Genomic DNA, 23,993 nt, shown 5'->3' on the forward strand with positions numbered 1-23,993 from the left:
CAAGAAGGAGAGATGAAGGAGCGATGTAGGGGCGATGTAGGAGCGATGTAGGGGCGATGGAGGAGCGATGTAGGGGTCATCAAAGTACTATGTAATATAAATTTCAAGAAGGAGAGATGAAGGAGCGATGTAGGGGCGATGTAGGAGCGATGAAGGGGCGATGGAGGAGCGATGTAGGGGCGATGTAGGAGCGATGAAGGGGCGATGGAGGAGCAATGAAGGGGTGATGGAGGAGCGATGTAGGGGATGTAGGGGCCATAAAAGTACAATGTAATATAAATTTGGAGAAGGAGCGATGAAGGGGCGATGGAGGAGCGATGTAGGAGCGATGTAGGGGCAATGGAGGAGCGATGTAGGGGTCATCAAAGTACAATGTAATATAAATTTCAAGAAGGAGAGATGAAGGAGCGATGTAGGGGCGATGGAGGAGCGATGAAGGGGCGATGGAGGAGCGATGTAGGGGCCATCAAAGTACAATGTAATATAAATTTCAAGAAGGAGAGATGAAGGAGCGATGTAGAGGCGATGTAGGAGCGATGAAGGGGCGATGGAGGAGCGATGTAGGGGCCATCAAAGTACAATGTAATATAAATTTCAAGAAGGAGAGATGAAGGAGCGATGTAGGGGCGATGTAGGAGCGATGTAGGGGCGATGGAGGAGCAATGTAGGGGTCATCAAAGTACAATGTAATATAAATTTCAAGAAGGAGAGATGAAGGAGCGATGTAGGGGCGATGTAGGAGCGATGAAGGGGCGATGGAGGAGCAATGTAGGGGCGATGTAGGAGCGATGAAGGGGCGATGGAGGAGCGATGTAGGGGCGATGTAGGAGCGATGAAGGGGCGATGGAGGAGCGATGTAGGGGCCATCAAAGTAAGTACAATGTAATATAAATTTCAAGAAGGAGAGATGAAGGAGCGATGTAGGGGCGATGTAGGAGCGATGTAGGGGCGATGGAGGAGCGATGTAGGGGTCATCAAAGTACAATGTAATATAAATTTCAAGAAGGAGAGATGAAGGAGCGATGTAGGGGCGATGTAGGAGCGATGAAGGGGCGATGGAGGAGCGATGTAGGGGCCATCAAAGTACAATGTAATATAAATTTCAAGAAGGAGAGATGAAGGAGGGATGTAGGAGCGATGAAGGGGCGATGAAGGAGCGATGTACGGGGCGATGGAGGAGCGATGTAGGGGCGATGGAGGAGCGATGAAGGGGCGATGGAGGAGCGATGTAGGGGCCATCAAAGTACAATGTAATGTAAATTTCAAGAAGGAGAGATGAAGGAGCGATGTAGGGGCGATGGAGGAGCGATGAAGGGGCGATGGAGGAGCAATGTAGGGGCCATCAAAGTACAATGTAATGTAAATTTCAAGAAGGAGAGATGAAGGAGCAATGTAGGAGCGATGAAGGGGCGATGGAGGAGCGATGGAGGAGCGATGTAGGGGCCATCAAAGTACCATGTAATAAAAATTTCAAGAAGGAGAGATGAAGGAGCGATGTAGGAGCGATGAAGGGGCGATGGAGGAGCGATGTAGGGGCCATCAAAGTACAATGTAGTATAAATTTCAAGATGGAGAGATGAAGGAGCGATGTAGGAGCGATGAAGGGGCGATGGAGGAGCGATGTAGGGGCCATCAAAGTAAGTACAATGTAATATAAATTTCAAGAAGGAGAGATGAAGGAGCGATGTAGGGGCCATCAAGGAACTCAGATATATATATAAAATCGTGAAGGGGCCATGAAGAGGCGATATTTTATTAAATAGCCCCTTGGGATAAGAGGACATATCATTACCTCTTTAGAAGGAGCGATTATGGAGCGATAAAGGATCATTTAATCGCCTCTTAGGGCAAGGGGCTATCAAATCGCTCCTTTCAAGGAGTCATAACATCGCCTCTTGTTATAAGGGGCTATTAAATCGCTCCTTTCAAGGAGCCAATACATCGCCCCTTGTCATAAGAGGCGATCAATTAAAATCATCGCCCCATATGGAGCGATGTCATGGAAAGGACTATACCCGACTTCCCCCCCCCCCCCCCCCCTAGTTTATGGAATATCTGACAAACAAAGTGAATTTAGAGTGGCCTTGCTTCTTATTAAAGATTTTAAGCACTTATATTAATAGTGTTTGTATATTTCCTTGAAAACAGGAGATCCAAGACTTGGTATAGCTGATGGGGTTCGTTCTACATAAACCTAAAACGAATAATTACTTAATACACCAATTTTTTAATTACTTAGCTTTTATAATATTTGTTTACATTAGAACATGGGTCATATATACAACATTTCAACCTGATATTCTGTTAATTTAAGATATTAGGTCAAATAATAATAAAAAAATAAGAAGTTTGTTTTAATAGAGCTCATAGTAAACTGGGTTGTTTGCAGTAGATATATGAAATAAAGAAACTTAAAACATGAATTCACTAGGTAAAAGTTTTTGTTATTCAATTGTGATCAATTTTCAAAAAGCAAACCTTTAGTATGTTATTGCTCAAAATGATTAAAAAAATAAAAAGTGCCTAAGGAATGTACAAGAGTGACATTATATATTATTAGACTTACACTAAAAGATAATTTTAAAAAATGTAGTAGGCATTTTATGAAAAAGGCGTTTTTTGAGATAGGCGTTTTTTGAGATAGGTGTTTTCTGAGATAGGCGTTTTTTGAGTATAACCTAGAACATTACTATGTCAGAAATAATCTTATTTTAAATATATGCTGAAAATGTAGCTACTTTATAGTTTAAGCACTAATGTCCATTTTTGTTATTTGAAATTATTTTAACGGATGGTATTGTTATTTTTTCTCCATTAGTAACTAACTTTATTTATAAGATTTTAAATACTTCTATAAAATCATATAAATTATAAAGTATCCTTGCTCACTATTACAAACCTTCAAGTAAACCTTTCAAACAGTCAAAAGTTTTAAAATTAAAGACTTGATGAATTTTTAATTTTAGTTGAACACATTGAAGATAGTTGGACAATTAACTTGAAAGACACCTACCTACCCTTTCAGAGGTAAAAGGTTAGTCAAAAGTTAACTTAGTTGAGGACTTGCGGTTACGCTTTTAGAGGGAAGATGATTAAAGTCCCTCAACAGATTATGACGTCATACGATTAAATAACCAATGAGAGGCCAGCTTAAATTTTATTGGTCAATTACAGTGTATACTGGCCTCTCATTGGCTATTCTATCGTATAAAGTCATAATCTGTTGAGGGACTTTAATCATCATCCCTCTAGGATCGTAACCGCAAGTCCTCAAAATAATCATCTTCCCCTTATAAATTTAACCACCGTTAATCAAATTTCTACCCCCCCCCCCCTCCTCCAAATAAAAAGTATAGAAGTCCTTAATCATGAAATTTATATTATATTATATTCTTTACTCCCTGAATATACACCTGCTATCAAATTTAAAATTCTGCTAAACGCAGTTAGAATACCATTTTACTACTCTCTATTTCTATTTAAACTTTATTTTGCACACAGTGCGATGTAAAATTTGTTACTTTTTAACAAAACGTACACTGAGTTAAGTATTCGGCACTTTTCCTCAAATTCCATAGTCGAGCAAATAAATTGAAAATGAAGGGGAGTGGATAATTGTTTAGTTTATGTGTTTATTACCTTAGGTTAGGTACCATATATTGGCCACGACGCAAGGTTTAGGGTCACTCATAAGTATTAAGCAAAGAAAAAAATAAATCCTCCTCCCTCACCCTTTCAATTTCAAGAGGTAGTTGGTTTCAGTGCTCAATAGGTGCTTTGAGGTAAAGTCATGCATATTCTATTATTCAACATATCGTTGACTAAGAGGAAAAAATTACTCTAACGCCATTTCTTCTCCCAATACTTAGAAACAAATTTTTGAAAAAGATAAAATTTACTGATCTTTCATAAAAACTAAATTTTAATCAGTTTGAACTTGATAAAGCGTTGGATACATTTAAAATTGTTAACTTGGTAGAGTCAGTGGCGTGTGCAGGGATTTGCCATGGGGATACTAACCTTAATGGGGTACATTTTAAATAATAAATGGGATTTCCAATTTTAACTTTAATGGGGGCGTTTACACGCCCTACCTCCCTCTTATCAAGCTTAAGTTTAGAACATTCCTAAGAATTAATCATCTAATCATTTAAAATGCTTTATATAAAAAGAAACTTATCACAAGAAATATCTTGCCTATTTTGGCTTTATAGAACTTGACTTACTTGAACACAATTTCCTTTGTCTGCCGAACAGACCAGTATTCGCGTTTCATTTACTCCCCTAAAAAAAAACATTTTTATAAGATGCATTCGCTAGTCAGAAATTTTTACTTGTAGAAAAGTCAAGTCTAAACAAAACAAAACCTTCTTTTTTTATACTGTATAAACGTCATTTGTTGCCTGACTGACGGACTGAACGACAAAGTAAGTTGTAAACTGGATGTTTTTTGGAATGAAATTACATCAGGAATCTTTCTCAAACAAGGGCCTAGAAAATCACATTATCAACATAGCGTTACAGACTGACAAAATGCCGAACAACATGCCCAGACAAAGTGAATCATAGGGTAGAGTAACTACTAAAAAATAAATAATAATAAATATCTTCATACTCGACCTGCTAAATGATTGTTGTGAGGCTTAGTTTGTTGTCTGAGATCCAAGATAATCCGACAGACTGACGAACGGACAGACAAAGTGAATTATAGAGTAGACTAACATAAATAATTATAAAAATAATAATAAATATCTTCATACTTGACCTGTTAATTATGGTGAGGCTTAGTTTGTTGTCTGAGATCCAAGATAATGAGACAAACTGACGCACGGACAGACAAAGTGAATTATAGAGTAGACTAACATAAATAATTATATAAATAATAATAAATATCTTCATACTTGACCTGTTAATTATTGTGAGGCTTAGTTTGTTGTCTGAGATCCAAGATAATGATGATATGTAAAACTCACTAAACAAAAAACAAAAATGAGATTTCCCTTTCAAGTGCCCCTACCCACTTTATTCTATTAAGAAAATAAGGGGCAGGGGGGGGGGGGGTAGGTATTAGGAAAAAACTAACTCCTTATATTTATATTCAAATTATTACAAAAATAATGGGGAGGTTTAAGGGCTCGACCGGCACTTAGTGTGAAATCATAAAAATTATTAACTAGACAAATTCCATTAAATATATATTTCTCCTCTAAAATGACAATAAACAAGGATAATATTGTCCATAAGTAGGAAGATGATTAAAGTCCATTAAAAGATTATGACGTCATACAATAGAATAGCCAATTAGAGGCTATTATACACTGTAATTGACCAATGGTAAAATTTATGCTGGCCTCTCATTGGTTATTTTATCGTTTAACGGAAAAATTAGAACAAAATCCCTTTTTCCATAAAAAAGAAGAAAAATATGGTAGGGGTGTTGTAATTTTGGCCCCTATCAATGATAATAGGATAATGCTTTTATAACAATGACTCCAGAGAGTGTATGAATAAGATTTATTTTGGTTAACCATTAGGATTTATGCTTCATTGGCTTTATGGACTAGTATTCGTTTTAACTATTTGGGGCTTTCACGTACAGTGTTTATCGAGCTCCAAAACCCTACTCTTAAAAATGAAGAGAGTGAAAGTAGTGATATTTTTGTCCCTTCAGGGCTATCCTGTATTATCTAACCTTGCATGACCTAAAGTACTTAACAAACAAAAGTACATTCCTTATTTTAAATATATTTCAAAATAGAGGAGTCGAATTATGAATATTAAGACATAGTTTCTCAATTTTAAAGATTTTATTTTGGAATATTGGTGCTTATTTCTTTTTATAAAAATTATCTCTGTTTATTTAGTAATAATTATAGAGTTATTACCCAAGATGAACTGTAAAACAATAATCTGTGCAACTTTGAAAGGAATTTCTGGCTATAAAAAGATGTTTGTTTATGTTTATTGTTTAGTATATCTAAATTTTATCCTAAGAAATTGAACTATAGGTAACTTATTATATATGGATGAAATAAAAAAAAATAACTGCCCTTTTCTATCTAAATATGTACACATCCTAACCAATAATCTAACCAGAATTGATCTCATTGGTTTAATTAGGGATCTAGATCTACTATATCTATTGTAATATGCCTCATTTTATCTTCTGAAGGAGTTATTTTTGTGTATAGATAAGTAAATATTATAAATATAAAGGAAAATTTTCTATCGTTTGCTTATGGTACATTAAATTTTCTATGGCTTTTGAGAAATTGTTTTTTATTATATAAAAATATTTTAAAGATTCTTAAAACATAAATATTTGAGCCTTATGGAGCCTGGTTTTAATCATATAATTATAACTTTTAATATCCGCAAAAAGCTGTCAATAATACGATGCGACAAAAAACTATTAAAAACTTCAATTAGGATCTTTCTACCTGGTTTTTGATGGAATTTGGAGTTTTTTTGTTTTCCCAGATTTACTGAGATCCGCTAATAATATTTCTGGCATCGGCAAGGCATCCCCAACCTAAATGTTAAAGTTTTATGAGGTTTTTTCATGACTAGTTTTTGACCTACGCTTTTGATATTTTGAGCAAACAAACCCATTTCGCCCTATCTAAAAATAAATTGAAAATAAGAACCTAGTAATAGTGTCTAACTTCTTATCTTTGTGACGTAACAAAAATCGAAGGATGAGAGGGGAGGTGGGAAAGGAAACCCCTAAAAAAAGAGATGGATTTTTGTAACGTCACAAAGATAAAAAGTTAGACACTTTTACCAGGTTCGAAAATAAGAAGGAGGGGTGGATTTTCGTGTACATTTTTATTACTTGTCCATTTCGTTAATGTACAGGGTAGCCCGCAGAATTAGGTTACTGCATAAAAGCCAGCAGAGAAAAAAAAGATCTAACCCCCTTCCCCCACCCCTCCATTACTTACAATTAATTCAACAAAGAGAGGCATTTGCGGGCAAGGACCTTCATTTGTAATTATTAGATCAGGTTTGTTTCTTGTTCAAATAACACAGTGAAGTATTTATAATTTTCATTATTAAATTTCAATTAAAAGTTCTGATTATTGTTTATAAAATTTAAATTTATGCAATATGTCAAGGTATACCAGATACATTTAAATTTTGAATATAGTAAAAAATATATTTTTTATGATTGATAACAAACAATAATTAAAGTACCAGATACAAATTCTTCCGAATATTGTTAATTTCAATTTGCTTCAAAAAATCACCAAAAAACTTTGTTAAAACTTGTTATTACTGCGCTTTTCATAAACAACTATCAACATAAAATGGGAAGGTATTACAAGTAAATAAAATTTAAATTTCCTTATTTATGAATCTTATACATAACTGAGATGTTTGCCCAATATCTTTTTGTGTTGAACCCATCACCGCTCTTAAGTCAATAACAAATAAACACGTCTTTAACAAAAGCTTTTCTTGTCTATGAAAGACAAGAATGATTATTGCAAAAATTATTTTTTGCACAACCTTTAAATCTTCAAAAAATAAGGCCTTTGGAAAAATAATACATATTTTGTCGGAATGATCATTTTTAAATATTTGAAACATAAATGTCCCAGAACAGGTTTTCCAAATATATAAAGCATTTTCTATAATTGTTTTTTTTTTCTTCTATGTATTATTAAGTTTTAGATTATACTTTAGTAATGTTTTTTTTGCGAATAAAATAGTTTTCACATGCTTTACTCTTGTCTCATCAAATGTCATATTGTTTATTTTGTTAATTTCTTTTTAAATTGTCTTGCAAAATTGCTCAAAATTCAGACAACATCCATTAAACTGAAGCTCTAAATTCAGAAGGAAGGACAAATGACCAATAAATCTTGTGGAGTGTCAGAACTTAATAAGCAGGACATGAATTTGTTAGTCTAAACATAGTGTACATAAATTTGTTTCAAAACTACGTAAATACATGACACCGTAAGAGGACATACTTTTATTTTTAGGATTGAATTATAGAAATGCTTCGCTTATATTAATGTACATTGTCGTCCTAGAAATCAGGTTTCCAAAAAATCAGATAAATAGGGTAATTACTAATTATATCATATAAAAATTAGTTGTCATAAAGGTTTAAAAAAAGCAAGTTTTTAAATGGACGTAATGATTTTCTGGGAGCTATTATAAAGTTGCTTGGCTTTCTAAATCGTACCTAACTGAAACAGTATTCACCATGCAAAGTTTGAAATCAATAGGACAATTCTAACATTTCTGAAATAACTATAAGAGCTATCCGTTACGGACGGAAGGACCGCCCTAATTAAAGAAAAGCTTCGTTGCCAAATCTGTAAAGTAAAACTTGGCTTGTATAGGTATACAGAAAGGGTCAGGTCATAAATTTTTATTTATGTCAATAAAAGCCGTTGAACGACATAAAAATTTATTAAGTGTAAACATGAGACTAAATTTTTCTTCAGGACTTAAGAGATAAGACAATGAACGATAAATTTATGAACATCACAAATGATGATAAACAAAATGCAATAAAAGTACAGAAAGTTTTTGAGTCAACGAATAAGAAGAAAAATAAAAAAAAACCTGTGTACTAATGTAATTTACAATCTCTTACCTCCCTATTTTCACAGAAATTGAGGATTAACCTACACCTCTATTATAGGGTGTCAAAGGCAAAATTTTACACTTATGATTATGAATAATTAATAATTATCCATCCATTGTTCTATCCCTTTATCCGTGTATATCCTGGTATACCTTTTAGCACATTTGACATTTTTGAAAAAACAATAAAGACAAAAAAAGCACATATTATAGACAATTTTCCTCGAATGATAAATAAAATTATAAAAAATTACCAGTTTTGTTAGTCAGGGCCGAAACAGCGTAAAGTGCCGCCAAAAAATGACGTCATACAATACAAGTGACCAATGACAGGCCAATATAAATTCTACCATTGGATACTTTGTATTATATGACGTCATTTTTTGGCGGCATTTTACGCTGTTTCATCTGGGCCTAAGTTAACATTATCAAAATTTAGGAAGATTTAAATTAACTTTAAACTACAGTCGCTGTATTAGTGAGGCTAAAAACCTGTTCTAATCAAGCGGATATTTGTCGGTTTCGAAGCTATACTGGAAATAAAATGATACCTGAGTAATATGTTCACAATGAAGATAATGATGATTTTTATGTGATGAATGATGGTGCCCCAGAGGCCTCTAGAGGCGTAGCCGCTAGTTATATATAGAGTAGCAATAAAATGGTACCTGAGAAATGTGTTCACAATGAAGAAAATGATGATCTTTGTAAGATGAATGATGGTGCCCCAGAGGCCTCTAGAGGCGTAGCCGCTAGTTATATATAGAGTAGCAATAAAATCATACCTGTGTAATATGTTCACAATGAAGAAAATGATGATTTTTATGTGTTGAATAATGGTGTCCCAGAGGCCTCTAGAGGCGTAGCCGCTAGTTATATATAGAGTAGCAATAAAATGGTACCTGAGTAATATGTTCACAATGAAGAAAATGATGATTTCTATGTGATGAATGATGGTGCCCCAGAGGCCTCTAGAGGCGTAGCCAATAATTATATAAAGAGTAGCAATAAAATTGTACCTGAGTAATATGCTCACAATAAAGAAAATGAGGATTTTTGTGTGAAGAATGATGGTGCCCCAGAGGCCTCTAGAGGCGTAGACGCTAGTTATATATAGAGTAGCAATATAATAGTACCTGAGTAATATGCTCACAATGAAGAAAATGATGAGTTTTATGTGTTGAATGATGGTTGTGATGGTTGCAATGATTGCTCAGATTGAAGGCGGATATAGCTGCCCATTTGCCACCCTCTGATACACAATATCAATGTTTTAGAGATATAAAGGGATAAGACAATGACCGATAAATTGTTGTACATCCCCAATGTAATCCATGATATTACCCCTTCAGTAGATAACAATTAATGGTTGAAACGTTTGAACACTCAACTTTATGAACCGACCAATCAAAATTCAATAGTCCCCAAAGTTGTTAAGCCAACGAAAAATAAAACATTAAAATGAAACGTTGGGGACTAGTTTGATAAACAGTCCAATGTCCCCTCCCTCCCGGATATTAGTTGCGCAGTAGTAAAAAGATGACTATATTAAAAAGAATATTAAAGTTAAATACAGATATAGCTGTCCATTTTCCACCCTCTGATCACAATATCAATGTTTTACCAATGGATATGGAATATACATGGACATTATGACAGGGGAATAATTGTCTTCAATTAAGGTTGCTAATATGGAAATAATTTAATGGTCAGTTTGTCAATCCAGTAGGTGCGGAGGGTATGGGGTAAGGGGGATGATCGTGATTTTTTAACCAGCTACAAGTTTCACTTTATTAGAGTACATTATAATCTGGTGTAAGATTCAAGTAATAGCAGATTCATTTTTAACAAAACAATCATGTCTATATCTAAAAGAATAGTAAAGTTTAATACAGATATAGTTGCCCATTTCCACCTCCAATGATAAGTAAGTAATAAAGAAATGACTATATTAAATAATCTTTTTATATTAAAAGTACAACCCCATTTATCTATTTATTTGCATATTTGTTGTTATAATGCATTTTGTTTTAATATGATTTTCCAAAATAGTGTTTTGAGGAAAAGTTGGCATAAATTCTGCATGACAAGGTTGTCATGACTAATTAAAACAGCCAGGCTACATATTTTCAGAGAGAGAGGGGACAATGGGCTATTTATTACAATAGTCTCCAAAGTTTATAATAATATTCGCTGACTTAACAACTTTGAATTTTGATTGGTTGGTTCAACCGTTTCAACAAATGATTTTACGATACAGAAACAGGGGTATTTTCATTATTGGGGATTTACATCAATTTATCGGCCATTGTCTTATCCCTTTAGATCCCTGACATATTTTACACTCTGAATTATGTAAGTCTTTTTATCAGGCAAATTAATAATTCATAATTTAACTTCTAAATTATGAAAATTAAATTTTGTTTATTTAGACTTTTAATAAGCGAAGTATTTCAACATTAAAGGCATGTTCAGAAGGCTAGCTTTATTTGGAAAGTTTAGCATCATACGGTCAAACGACAGTTTCCCTACAAGTGAATTTATAACATTATAGTAAAACACTAGAGGGAGAAAGGGTTAAATAACTGTATCTCCCCATCGTAACTGTCTTGTGTAACCTTCCTAGTGGGTCATTGAAAATCAACCAATGCAATGGTGTCGCTTATATTAACACAGCCAAGTAGCAGAAAATAATTTAGAAGCAGACGAAAGAGGTCTTTGAAAAATGAAGAGAGGTAGTTGTCTGCATATACATCTATACTATAGATCTGTTTATAACATTATAGGTCGAGTTAACTTAGTTTATATGTATAAGTACAGCTAACACAGCAGGGTTAGGGCAACGCAGGTATAGGGTTAGGTTACCCTCACAGGGTTAGATATATACTTGCTAGGCACTTACAGTAAAAAGGAGTTCTGGAATGATAAGCTATAATATATAAATCTATACATATGTATGTAATTGTACTATGTTGAAGAGTAAAAGGAAATAATAAAAACATGTTAATCTTTCCTATTCTTATAATAATAAAGCCTTTCATCAAACTGCCTGATACTGGATTGCAATACTATCATACTTCTCGTGGTTGTTTGCCTCAAAGTGCCTTGTTGAAAACAGAAGTCCCCCCCCCCCCCCCCACCTTTTTCTTGAAAAAAATGAAAAAGAGTTGGAGTTATTTGTTTGTTACTTTAGGTAAGGTTAGGTTAGGCTTTATTGGGTATTGGGTTGCCCCGCAGTGTTATGGCTCTGCAGGATTACTGTCCCCTGCAGGAAATATCTACCCCCCGGGCCTCCCCCCCCCCCCACATTATTTTCAATATATTCTAAAAAAAAACCAGGATAAGGGGGGGTGTCAATGGTCAATATACACTTTAAGGTAAGTTATAACATCTCTTATGAATGAATAAAATTATATTATCAATTGTTATTCATTTTGTGTTTATACTGAATAAATTATGGTCTTTTTATATAAAAATATCTGGATCTAGAGCAGTTCACATTAAGATATTCCTGGTAACTATTATCTTCTATTATCAAAAATCATTAACTTTAAAGGGTGCTATAAGGTTTGTAGAGAAAAAGATCAATAGATGCTCAATAGTTTCACGAATTCTTAAATTTACATGAAAGGAAGAACAAAAAAAAAGGAGCAGGTATTAATTACAATTAATTTCTACATACAATTACTATTTGACCCTTGTATAATAGGCGAACGTACAAATTTTCTAGAGTAGATGTTTGTAAATGAAGAGTAGCTTCGCTAAAGAAATGTTTACTGTATATAAGAGACCAGAGGTGGATTCTTAAAAAAAAAGTTTGCCCCACTAATCGCTTAGTGGGGCAAAATTGTTTTCGTGATAAATCCACCAAAATCACATTAAAAATCTACAAAAAAAAAAATAAACAAAATCATAGAAAGTTTATGAACATAAGATTTTATTTAATTTTTGTAGATTTTTTATGTGATTTTGGAGGATTTTTCACGAAAACGATTTTGCGATTAGTGGGGCAATTTTTTTTTAAGAATCCACCTCAGGAGGTTACCAAAAGTTTTATAACCTCATTCATTGGCTTCCAATCTTTTTAACTATGACTAATATCACTATTGGGGATGTATATCAATTTATTGTCCATTGTCTTATCTGTGGAAAGAAACACATTGTTTGCATACTAGGTGTGTAAGTGAGGGGATAAGACATTGAATAATAAAATTATATAAATCCCCAATTGTGATAAACAAAATAACTCCTTCTGTAGATAAAAATTATTGGTTGAAAAGTTTGAATACTTCAATTGTGGAACCCACTAACCTTTTTTTAAGTTGAGCTAACGAAAAAGATAACAAGGTTATAACATTTTGGGTACTAGTGTAATTTACAGTCCAATGTCCACTCCCTCCGTGGGAAATATCCATTTATTTATTATTTATTTGTGTTCGTGTTCAATCACTCTAATCAATTCTTTATTGATTGGGTGCATCCTTTTTGGTAGCGCAGCTAATCTGTAACTTGGGTATGTTAGTATGTCAGTCTGTCTGAACATCTTTATCATTAAAATGGATGAAAGGTATTTTATACAAGGGAAAAAATTTACACTGCAATTGTTTTAGATGACAATTTTCTTTTTTCATACTTGATTTTCTTAATAACAAATTCTTGTATAAATGATAGTGGTCGTTTTTAATGGACATACGTGTTCTTGTACCATTTAATACCTAGGAAGGGAGATGAACTGAGACCTTAAATTCAAGTGGTACCCAAAGTTTTATTAAAAAGTTTTTGGCAAAGTAAATTAGTGACTTTTATTAAAATTTATCTATAATACAAAGTAGAACGATGTCTGTCTGTTTGTTTGTCTGTCTGTTTGTTTGTAGCAAAGGATATCGCTAACCGCTGAACCGATCGGGTTCTCTTTTACAGGGTAGCTTCTCATAGATCCCGGGAAGGTTTATAACTATTTTCTTGGGGGGTGGGACACCCCTACCCCCCCCCCCAAAAAATGAAAAATACCACCCCCCCTCAAAAAAAATAATTTTTTTTTTATTTTCTTTAAAATCTAAAACACGAAAAATTAGTTTGATAAAACCTCTTGGGGCAAAGCCGCTAGAGGGCTAGGGGGCGAAGCTGCTAGTATACAATATAGAAATGTTCCAAATAATGATTTAAATAGTATATTTTAATCATCAATTGTCTTATCCCTGAAATTTTCTGATAATACTTATAACAATTAGAATAAGTGATCTCAAGGGATAAGACATTGAATGATAAATTTATATACACTACATTCCCAATAATGATAAACAAAATTGCCTCTTCTGTAGATTAAATTATTGGTTGAAAAGTTAGGACAACTAATATCTAAAATTTTTGATTTAACGAATTAGATAACGACCCCTTAAATAGTGGATGTATATTCATTCCATTGCAAAAAACGCGATCATTGGTTTGTTTAAATGTCCATTTATTTAGCATTTTTCAAGAATGTCAAGCGTGGGAAAATTTTTAGAATGTGGGAACCATTTATTTTGATTTAAATGGTACATATGATTTTCATTTTAATTCATTTTTTGGACCCGTGAGAAAATTTTTTTAACGTGAGAACCATTTAATTTTCATTGAATTTCATTTTTTGGAAGTGTGGGAAAAAACAGGAGAAAAAAATGTTTTAGTATAAAGAAATGTTCTATCAGTTTCAAACCTTTTTCATTCGATAGATCATACTGACTTTGGAAAAACTGTCAGACCGATTTTTAAAATTCAATCTGTGAAAAAAGATATTCAAGTTTTAATTTTTTGTTTTGAAAATATTATTTTACACGTATTGACGCCATCTTGGATTATGATAATTTTTTTTTGTTAGAAGATTTTTTTCTAAAATATTTTTTAAAAATTAACTTTTTACAATAAAAAAATCTTTGAACTTAAATTGACCAATAATTCAAAGATTTTTTCTCTTTGATTTGGAAGATTTTTTATGATTTTTATTTTTAATGTCAAATAAAAACACAACAGTGAAAAAAATGAAAATTAAATGAAAAAACGTTTTATGATTTTATTCAAGAAATTATTTGCTAACATCACCTTTTTGTTGCAATAGAATGTTATTTAAGCAAACAAAATTTAGCATAAATAAATATTTAAATCCCAAGGTATTAAATAATCGAGCGTTAGCTCATCATTTAAATTTTGTTTGCTTAAATAACTCATTTATTTCCCGGGTATGATCATTTATATCCCGGGTATCATTTTTAGAAGATTTTAAATTTTTTTTGGAAGATTTTAGAATTTTTATTAATTACTAAAAGAAAGAAAAATTATACCAGGGAAATAAATGAAATTTAAAAACCAAAATTAAACCACATTTTACTAGCATAAAAATGAGTTTTTGTTTAAATGAGAATGATATTCCTGTCCAGTTTTTTGTTTAGGAATGAAATATTCATTCCTAAACAAAAAACTGGACAGGAATACCCCTTTCCCTTCCTAGTTAGAATGTTATGGAAAATTTACAATGTTTATGTTTCTTTTTTAACATAGATTTTGATGTAGGGGGACAAAGTGTCTCAAAAAATCATCCATGTAACGTCATATAAATGAGGGATTATAAATATCTGTTTTCTTTCCCACTTCTTCTATCATTTCCCTCATTTTTATGACGTCACATTGCTGATAATTTGAAACACTTTGTCCCCCTATATTTAGATTTTTTTAACATTGATATTCCTGAAAGCCAAACACCATGACCCTGATTCCAAATTCTCTCTGAAAACAGATTGGCGGTTTCCCTCAAAGTTCCTTGTCGATCATAGAACCACCCCCCCTTCCCTTATTGATAAGACCCGCAGGGTTAGGGACTCTACATAGGTGACCGTTGGGAAAAAATAAGCTCCCCATTATTTTTATTTTATTTAAAAAATAATAGGGGAATTCAGTGGTCAACACGCATTTTGAGGGAAATCACCAACAGATTTTAATTAATCTATTGAAATTGTAATATTAGCCAAATGCCAATTCAAAGTTTTACTTTATTTATTGTACAGTTTATATATGTGTGTATTTATGGCTTTGCCACAAGCTTTTAATTATTAAATTACGTGTGGTGTAGGTAGAGGTCATATATCTTTGCCAAAAGGTCCACTGATTTACAATATTATACAGAAAACACAAACATTCCATACTTTATTGTTAAAACTAGTAGCTCTGCCCCTAGTATCAAGGGAAGGCAGGGACAATAAAGCAGTTTAAACCGCCCTAAAGAAGCAAAAAAAACCTACTACATTATATAATAAAAAATGATTTCAAAAAGAAAAGTCATTGGCAGATATTATTATCAATAAGTTCCATCCGTTTTCAGATAAATTTTTGTCTGTTTATTGATAAAGAATTTTTGAAAGCTTAATTTTGAATACCTTGGTATAAAAGATGAGGTAGTCCATAAATCATCATTTTTTCAGGCTCTATCAACCTAAATAACTTGAGAATAATTAAATGTATTAAAATAATTCAAAAGGGTGATTCTTCTGTTTAACAATTATATTAATTAATTGTTCACTATTCACATTTAAAATTAAGGGAAGGGATGAGAAAGTGGACTGTATATTGATGCACAATCCCAATAATGATCAACAAAATTACCTGGTAAGGTTTGTTGTAGGATCTGGTGACAGGTAAACATTACCAGCAGCTCCCACCAGCAGGCTGGATCCGAAGCCAGTCCAGAACACAAAATTAATTTTGCTCTCACCTAAAAGTTTGCTATTCTATTTCTCAACCCAATTTTTTTTTAATCTTTTGATAATATTAATATTTTCAAAAATTTCTTTCCCTGAATTGTTAAGCGTACATAAGACAAAATAGGTCGTTTCTACATTTGATTACCATTGACATGCCTGCCATTGGATTATTATCAATGAAACCTCAATTTATTATTTTCATTTCAAACAAATTGGAAATTAAAAATAAATAAAATGTATAATTTATTAGTTTGTAAATATGTATTTTAATAAAAAATTTAAGAAGGTGTATAACAACCATGCTAAAAAACACGCATCAATAACATTGTACAAATTTATAGAGTTGCTACTACATTATTAAAAGAAATGATATTCTTCCCATTTCATAAATATTTCTGACATAAATCCTCTAAAAACTAAAATAAAAAAATCTTACCATTCTCTACAGTTAGTGGCCAAACAGCCCTGAAATAAAACAAAATCTAATTTATCTCAGAGAAAATAAGTTCTGAAATTTAAAAATATAATAGTTCTGAAGTAATTTTATACTTAAATAAAACAAACTAAACCATTTAAGTCTAAACAAAATCCATCACGATCCTTCAAGTCCTTGAACCTATTTTGAATATATCAAATACTTTATATTATACTACTAGCGGCTACGCCCCCAGAGGTCTATAGTGGCACTTTAAATGTTTTTTTAATAATACGTAACATATATAAAATTGTGATTTCTCTTGGGAGGGTGGTGGTACTCTCCCCCAAAATAGTTATACATTTTCCCGAGACCTATGAGAAGCTACCCTGTAAAGGAGAACCCGATCGGTTCAGTGGTTAGCGAGATCCTTCGGTTCAGACGAACAGACACACAAGCACACATCCTGTTACTTTATTGTAAGGATAAGATCTCGCTAACCGCCGCGCTGGACTGGCATTGTTTTCCTTTACAGTGAAGCTACTTATAGTTTTATGGAAATTTTTAGAAGGTAACCTCCATCTCCAAAGAAAATTTGTTTTCCTATAAATTAACATTGAAAGTGGAGGGTTGCAGGCAAAACCAAAATCTGTGGGCCTTGCAACTCACTTTCTGACACATTTATGAGAAGAAGATTTAATTTCATATTATAAACTGCATTCTTCTCAGGGAGGGAAATGGCAATTGAAGAAATAACATTCTTGCCGAAAGAAAAATTTAGGTTTGTTTTATATAGTACATACTCTGACAAGAACTTTGCTCATGTTTAAATATCATATCCAAAAAAAGATTAATTTATTAAAGAAATATATTAACTTTTATGCTGGTCATAAATACAAACATATGCCTTCATTGTTACTACCCCTAGAATCTAGGGGCTCTACATTTGAAGGAGAAGTTAGGGAGTAAAGAAAATTATCTAAAACTATACTTAAGCTTCCCTTAAATGTAAACTTCATACATTCAATAGTCATTAAAATCTTAATTGACAAACAAAAAATCCACCCATTTATATAACAGTATATGCTGTGTTTCTTACACAAAAATCTTATTTTCCATCTAATTTAGAAAATTGCATTTTTTGCTTGAAAATAATGTCCCTCTAACTATAATAATCCTTTAGAAGCATAATGATTATTTTATTTTCAACCCACAGCATTATTAAAGCAGAGATATTTATACTAAATAAATCTATCAAACTAAAGAAAGTCACATTCTGATTAAGTTTAAAGTTATCTAATTATTGGAATTAGAATTTATATATATTTTTTTTATTTTTATGAAATGCTAACCAATGAACCCATACGGTTCTTCTTAGCTCATAGATCCTAAAAAGGTGTATAAGTACTTAGGGGGGAGTGTAAGAGAATTCGAAACTAAAAAATGAACCCCCAACCCAAAACAATATCTATTTTTACTTTTCCTTTTTAAAAGCTAAAATTGAGAGGTGAACTTTATAGGCCTCTAGGGGCATATCTGCCGGTAGTTTATAAAGCAATTTTCGCTATTCAAGCATTTGATTTCTGCTTTTTATAAATTTTGTCTGTGTTAAAGAAATATGGGTAGAAAAAGGATTTAAATTTCCATTTTAAAACCGGAAGAGACATGTTTAGAATATTTACTGCTTAGGTGTTTTCTTTGAGTTAGCATTTTTGTTTTTGAAAATTTTTTGTTCTAGTTTAAATAATTTTAAAGTTTTAAATAATTGTTTTTTCTTACACCTTATTAAAATTAATATTAGATTTTACTAGACAATTAAGATATAATAAAAGTTTTAAAAGTATTTAAGAAAACAAATGGGTGAGGAAAATTTAGATCAAGCATGATTTACAAGACAATGACCCCTCCCTCCCGAAATATGTGACCTCATGTACTACGTATATTGTTTAAATCTTTAAAAAAACATGAATGAAAATAGAATATTACGAAATCCGCACCAGTTTAAGCTAGTTTAAGTTTGTTCAAAAAAATCTGTAAATTTTACGGAACATTTGAGGTTAAGGAATTTTGAACAATACTTGCTTTGTCCCCTTATTCATACTTTATTATTTACAATAGCGAAGCTGCTTAGTTTTTAAATGATTATCCAGCTGTCTTTTAAAAAACGTCAAAAAATAGTCTATTAGCACTAAACAGTTTGGATAATTGAATTAAAAGAGGTACTAATACTTAAAGTGCCTTGCTTAGCATAAAAAATAAAGGAGAGGGGGCTAGTTCTTCGTTTGTATTTTCACTACTTTAGATTAGGTCAGAGGTTAGGTTAGGGCATCTCAGGTATAGACCCACAGAGTTAGAGAAATTAATTTCTCCTCCCCCCCCCCCCCTCCTTTATTTTCAATTTATTTTGAAGTCGTTTGAGTGGGGGACTGCCATTTAAACATCCAGCAAATTTACAGTGGATGTGTTTTTGCCAGTGCAATGGATGTATTTATGACAAACTGAAATTTTACTGTATAAATGACAGTAATATCGATTCTCATGCCATAAATACATCCAACACTGGCAAAAATACATCCAATATTTGTATACATATGTCAAAAATACTTCTGACACTGGCATTTACACATCCATACTTTTTCAATTATATGTCATAAATACATCCAACACTGGCATTTATACATCCATAGAAATTTAATTTAAAATAATAAGAAAACAACTTGTATATTATTTGAGTTATAATATATTTGTCAGGTTAAAATTAAAAGCATTATAAAGATTTAAATTATAATATATATGTCAGGTTGTCTTTATTTATAAGGACATGTTCTTTATGGTATCTTTTTTAAATACAAATAAACAGTTAATAAATCAACCAGTAAATAAACTATGTATAAAGATGGATAAAGTTGTAAACTAAAGAGAAGATTCTAAATTAAGAGAATTAAGATAGTTTGAATTTATAGAAAAATTGGGGATAGGAGAAAAATATTGGAGGGAGTAATTGGGGAATGGGTGTATTAAGGCTCATTCAAAAAGCACATCAATTTGAATCTAATCAAAATAAGCAGGAATATAGGATAAACTTAATTTAAGCAACAGCTATATAGGTCTGATTATTTAAAAGCATAATGTACATTCAATGAATATTACTCATTGTGTTTAAAATACACTGCAGAGTTATATTTTAATATATTATAGATTCTTCTAAACATAACAATTTTTTTTTGTTTTCCAAACTATTTATCCCTTTCTTAAACCTTACCCTACCCAAATCTCACAACCCTATTTTAGAATTTTTCTAGAAAATTTACAAGGCTTAGTCATATCTACAACATTTTAATTAAATTTTAATTATTTATTTATCAAATGTTTGTATTTTATTTATTGAAACAATGAAATCTGTTATTTCATCTTTAATTATTTAACTGAATTGTAATTTAATGAAACTAAGAACTTATAATGTAGTAAAGCATTACTTGATAAATTTAATTCTTAAAATGCTTTAAGCTAAACCTAATAAAGAACAATACTTCAATATAGCTCGAAGTTGTTCATCTTGTTGTTATAACTAAAAAGGAAAGAAGGGTGTAGATATTTAAAATAAACATAAACAAACTTTTAAACATGAATCAATTGAAAATAATTTAATATTTATTGGTGGAAAAGATTAAAACCTTTTGTATGTTGTCCAAAAATCCTAAAAATTAAATAGCAGGGAATGTATTTGAGTGGTTTTATCCACAATAATTTGACCACCTGTGCAAATGTATTGATGTTTTGTAGGGAGCATCTTGAGAAAAAGGGAAGTAAATAGGAGGAGAGTAACTAAAATAGAGCAAAAGTTAAAAACCTATACATACTGTACAAAACCTAATTAATTGTAAATAAATATTCTTATAAATTAATCTAGATGTATATTTGCCAGTGTTGGATGTATTTATGACATATAATTGAAAAAGTATGGATGTGTAAATGCCAGTGTCAGATGTATTTTTGACAATTGCATTAAGATATTGGATGTATTTTTGCCAGTGTTGGATGTATTTATGGCATGAGAAAAAGGAAGAAAACATTCTGCCAAAAATACATCAACTGTAAATTTGCTGGATGTGTAAGTGCTATAGCCCCGTTTGAGTTTCCGACACATTGAGGGAAAGAACCTCTCAGAACGTCAAGAAAACATGGTATTAACAGTTTAAAGCATTAGAATTGAATTTGAGCTTTGCTTTTGTCAACGTTTTGATACTAGTTCAAATTTACAAAATATTTCTTTAGTTTTTGAGCTGATAAATGAGCAGAACAGTTTAAAATTGTTGTAAAAGACAGAAAAGAAAAATTACTTTTGTAAATTTTACTACAAAAAAAGTTTTAAATATGTGTCACTATGTGTAGCATAGAGTAATTAATAGAATACTTAGATTGCTAAAAATGAAATTTAAGGAAGATGTATTTTTTTGTTAGGGCCATATCTCCAATAAGGCCCATAAAGTAACAAAAAACATCACAGGATTAATGTAAAACTTCTATGAAAATTGTGTAACAATGATCCATCCGTTTACGAGACCAAAGCGAACAAAAATCAATGCAATCATACAGACATTTAGGCATCTCGTTACTCAAGAATATAGTCGGAGATATCTTAAATCTTGTTTTTCACGAAATTAATCTGAAATGATTTTAATACATTACTTTTAGTTTGCGTTTTATAAATGAATTAATATTAATAGAGACAATTCGGTACTACGTCAAACACTAGATACGTCAAACAGTAGATGCGACAAACGCTAGACAGACAAACAGTAGATGCGTCAAACGCTAGACAGACAAACAATAGATGCGTCAAACACTAGACTACGACAAACAGTAGAATTTTCAATTTCGCGACAAACAGTAGAATTTATAAGGTGCGACAAACACTAGAAGCGACATACCCTAGAATTTAAACTTTTTTCGTTCATAAATACTAAATTTATATTACTATCAATGCAGGGATCTAAAGGGATAAAAAATGGACGTAAAATATATGTACATCCCCTATACAGTAAAATTAGTGGTTGAAACGTTTGAACACTAAACTTATTAAACCAACCAATTAAAATTCATTAAAGTACCTAAAGTTGGTTAGCCAATGAATAAGAAAACTGTCGACCCTCCCCCCCGGCCCCCCCTACCCCATTTATTATTTTAGTATTTAAAAAAAAAAAAAAATTTTTTTTTTTTTTTGGGGGGGGGGGGGGTTTTTCTAGGGGCGAAATATCTTGGGAGGGTGGTGGTACCCTCCCCAAAATAGTTACAAACCTTCCCGGGACCTATGAGAAGCTACCCTGTTAAGGAGAACCCAATCGTTTGAGTGGTTAGCGAGATCCTTCAGTACAGACAAACAAACATCCTTTTACTTAATTAATTCTAGCGTTTGTCGTATCTATTGTTTGTCGCATTCTTTTGTTTGTCATATCTAGCGTATGTCGTGTCTAGGGTTTGTCTGTCTACTGTTTGTCTGTCTAGCGTTTGTCGCATCTACTGTTTGACGTATCTAGGGTTTGACGTAGTACCGATAATTCATGTAGTTTAAACTTCTGCCAATTCTTATAATTGCTAATCTACGATGTTATTCTACATATTCTATGTTGACAGTAACATGTTCTACCTACTTTATATTCTTATAAATACTATTCTATGATATTAGTTTACACACTACCTATAAAATATTCTATTAACTATTACTCTATGGTAAGTATAGTAAGTTTACCCTGATTCCATGTTGATACTAACATGTTCTACCTACTTTATATTCTTCTAAATACTATTATATGATATTAGTTTACACACTACCTATAAAATATTCTATTAACTATTACTCCATGGTAAGTATAGTAAGCTTACCCTGATTCCATTTTGATATTAACATATTATACCTACTTTATATTCTTCTAAATACTATTATATGATATTATTATGCACACTACTAATGAAATATTCTAACAACTATTACTCTATGGTGCATATAGTAAGCTTACCCTGATTCCATGTTGATACTAACATATTATACCTACTCTATATTCTTCTAAATACTATTCTATGATATTATTATGCATAATATTAATGAAATATTCTATCAACTATTATTCTATGGTGCATGTAGTAAGCTTACCCTGATTCCATGTTGACACTAACATATTCAGCTTCCTCAGTTTTTCCAGAAATCTAAACATTTTCATAATTTAAATTTAATCATTCATACAGTACATACCAGGGATAATAAAATGAAAACCCCAATGATCATAAACAAAATTGTAACCCAATCTGTAGACTAAAATTGTTTGCTGAGAAGTTTAGACACCAATTAATTAGGATTCAATGAGGGTATCATAAGTCTATAGGACCAACGAATTAGAGAACGTATAAAAACTCCTGGTACATTTAGTATAAAAACTTGCCTTCCCATCCTGGTACATTCAGTACATACCAGTAGTATGCAAATTAAATTAACGTTATACCCTGTTAATTTGTTCTAAACATGATGATAAACATAAGAAAGAGGGAAATGCTATGGCCCATAAACGTTTCTATTAATGCACTCATTTGTTCAATGGCTTAGATTTCTGTAACTCTCTATGTAGAAAGCTTTATTCTTTGTGAAAAATAAAAAAAAATCACACAATTTGAATTTCATTAAATTTAAATATTATAAGTTATTTAATTTCCTAACCTTAACCTTCAAAATTATAATTTCAATTTAAAATTTTATATTAAACGCAAATCTACTCTATAATTCGATATTTGTATTGTACGTATAAATATATATAAGAATAAAGTGAAAATCAAGTAAATATAAGTTGATTATAAGTGTATAGTCCCTTTCGTGGCAATCTCATTTTCTGTGTGTGAAAGATAAAGAGCCCAAACTGCGTGACTTTTCAAGTATGGGTATCAAACATAACTGAGAGTTGGAATTTTTTGAATATCTCCATCCTGGCGGGCACAGGATGCCAGCAAACTTGGCAGGGTCATCCAGGTAAAGAGCAAAAATATTTTTTTTGACTAAAACAAAGCATTTTATAATACCAAATTACTAAAATATCCTTTAGTAGTACATCCTTATATAAAATACAGGTGTTCAAGTCACTTTCAGGTTCAGGGTATGATCCTGCAGGCTATATTAACCCTGCGGGGTCAATTGCCTGACCCTGTGAGGCAATAACCTAACATAAAATAACCTATAAAAAGCCATTTTAAAAATA

At 31.9% G+C, this 23,993-nt stretch overlaps 1 protein-coding gene across 1 annotated transcript in view; it reads right to left on the reverse strand.

Moving 5' to 3' along the window:
• The window catches only part of LOC145326023 (inactive dipeptidyl peptidase 10-like), a 154,082-nt gene that overhangs the window by 39,116 nt on the left and 90,973 nt on the right, over positions 1–23,993 (reverse strand). The window contains exons 8-17 of the mRNA XM_080169120.1: positions 22,904–22,956; positions 16,774–16,802; positions 16,240–16,348; positions 16,014–16,069; positions 15,328–15,366; positions 9,741–9,856; positions 6,441–6,532; positions 4,907–4,972; positions 4,227–4,284; positions 2,138–2,194 (exon numbers count right to left, since the gene is read on the reverse strand). Coding sequence (XP_080025246.1) covers positions 2,138–2,194; positions 4,227–4,284; positions 4,907–4,972; positions 6,441–6,532; positions 9,741–9,856; positions 15,328–15,366; positions 16,014–16,069; positions 16,240–16,348; positions 16,774–16,802; positions 22,904–22,956 — 675 coding nt within the window. The remainder of the gene's footprint in view (positions 1–2,137; positions 2,195–4,226; positions 4,285–4,906; positions 4,973–6,440; positions 6,533–9,740; positions 9,857–15,327; positions 15,367–16,013; positions 16,070–16,239; positions 16,349–16,773; positions 16,803–22,903; positions 22,957–23,993) is intronic.

Source organism: Acartia tonsa, chromosome 1, assembly GCF_053477335.1.
Source record: "Acartia tonsa isolate MP-2025a chromosome 1, ASM5347733v1, whole genome shotgun sequence".
Classification (NCBI taxonomy): Eukaryota; Metazoa; Arthropoda; class Copepoda; order Calanoida; family Acartiidae; genus Acartia; species Acartia tonsa.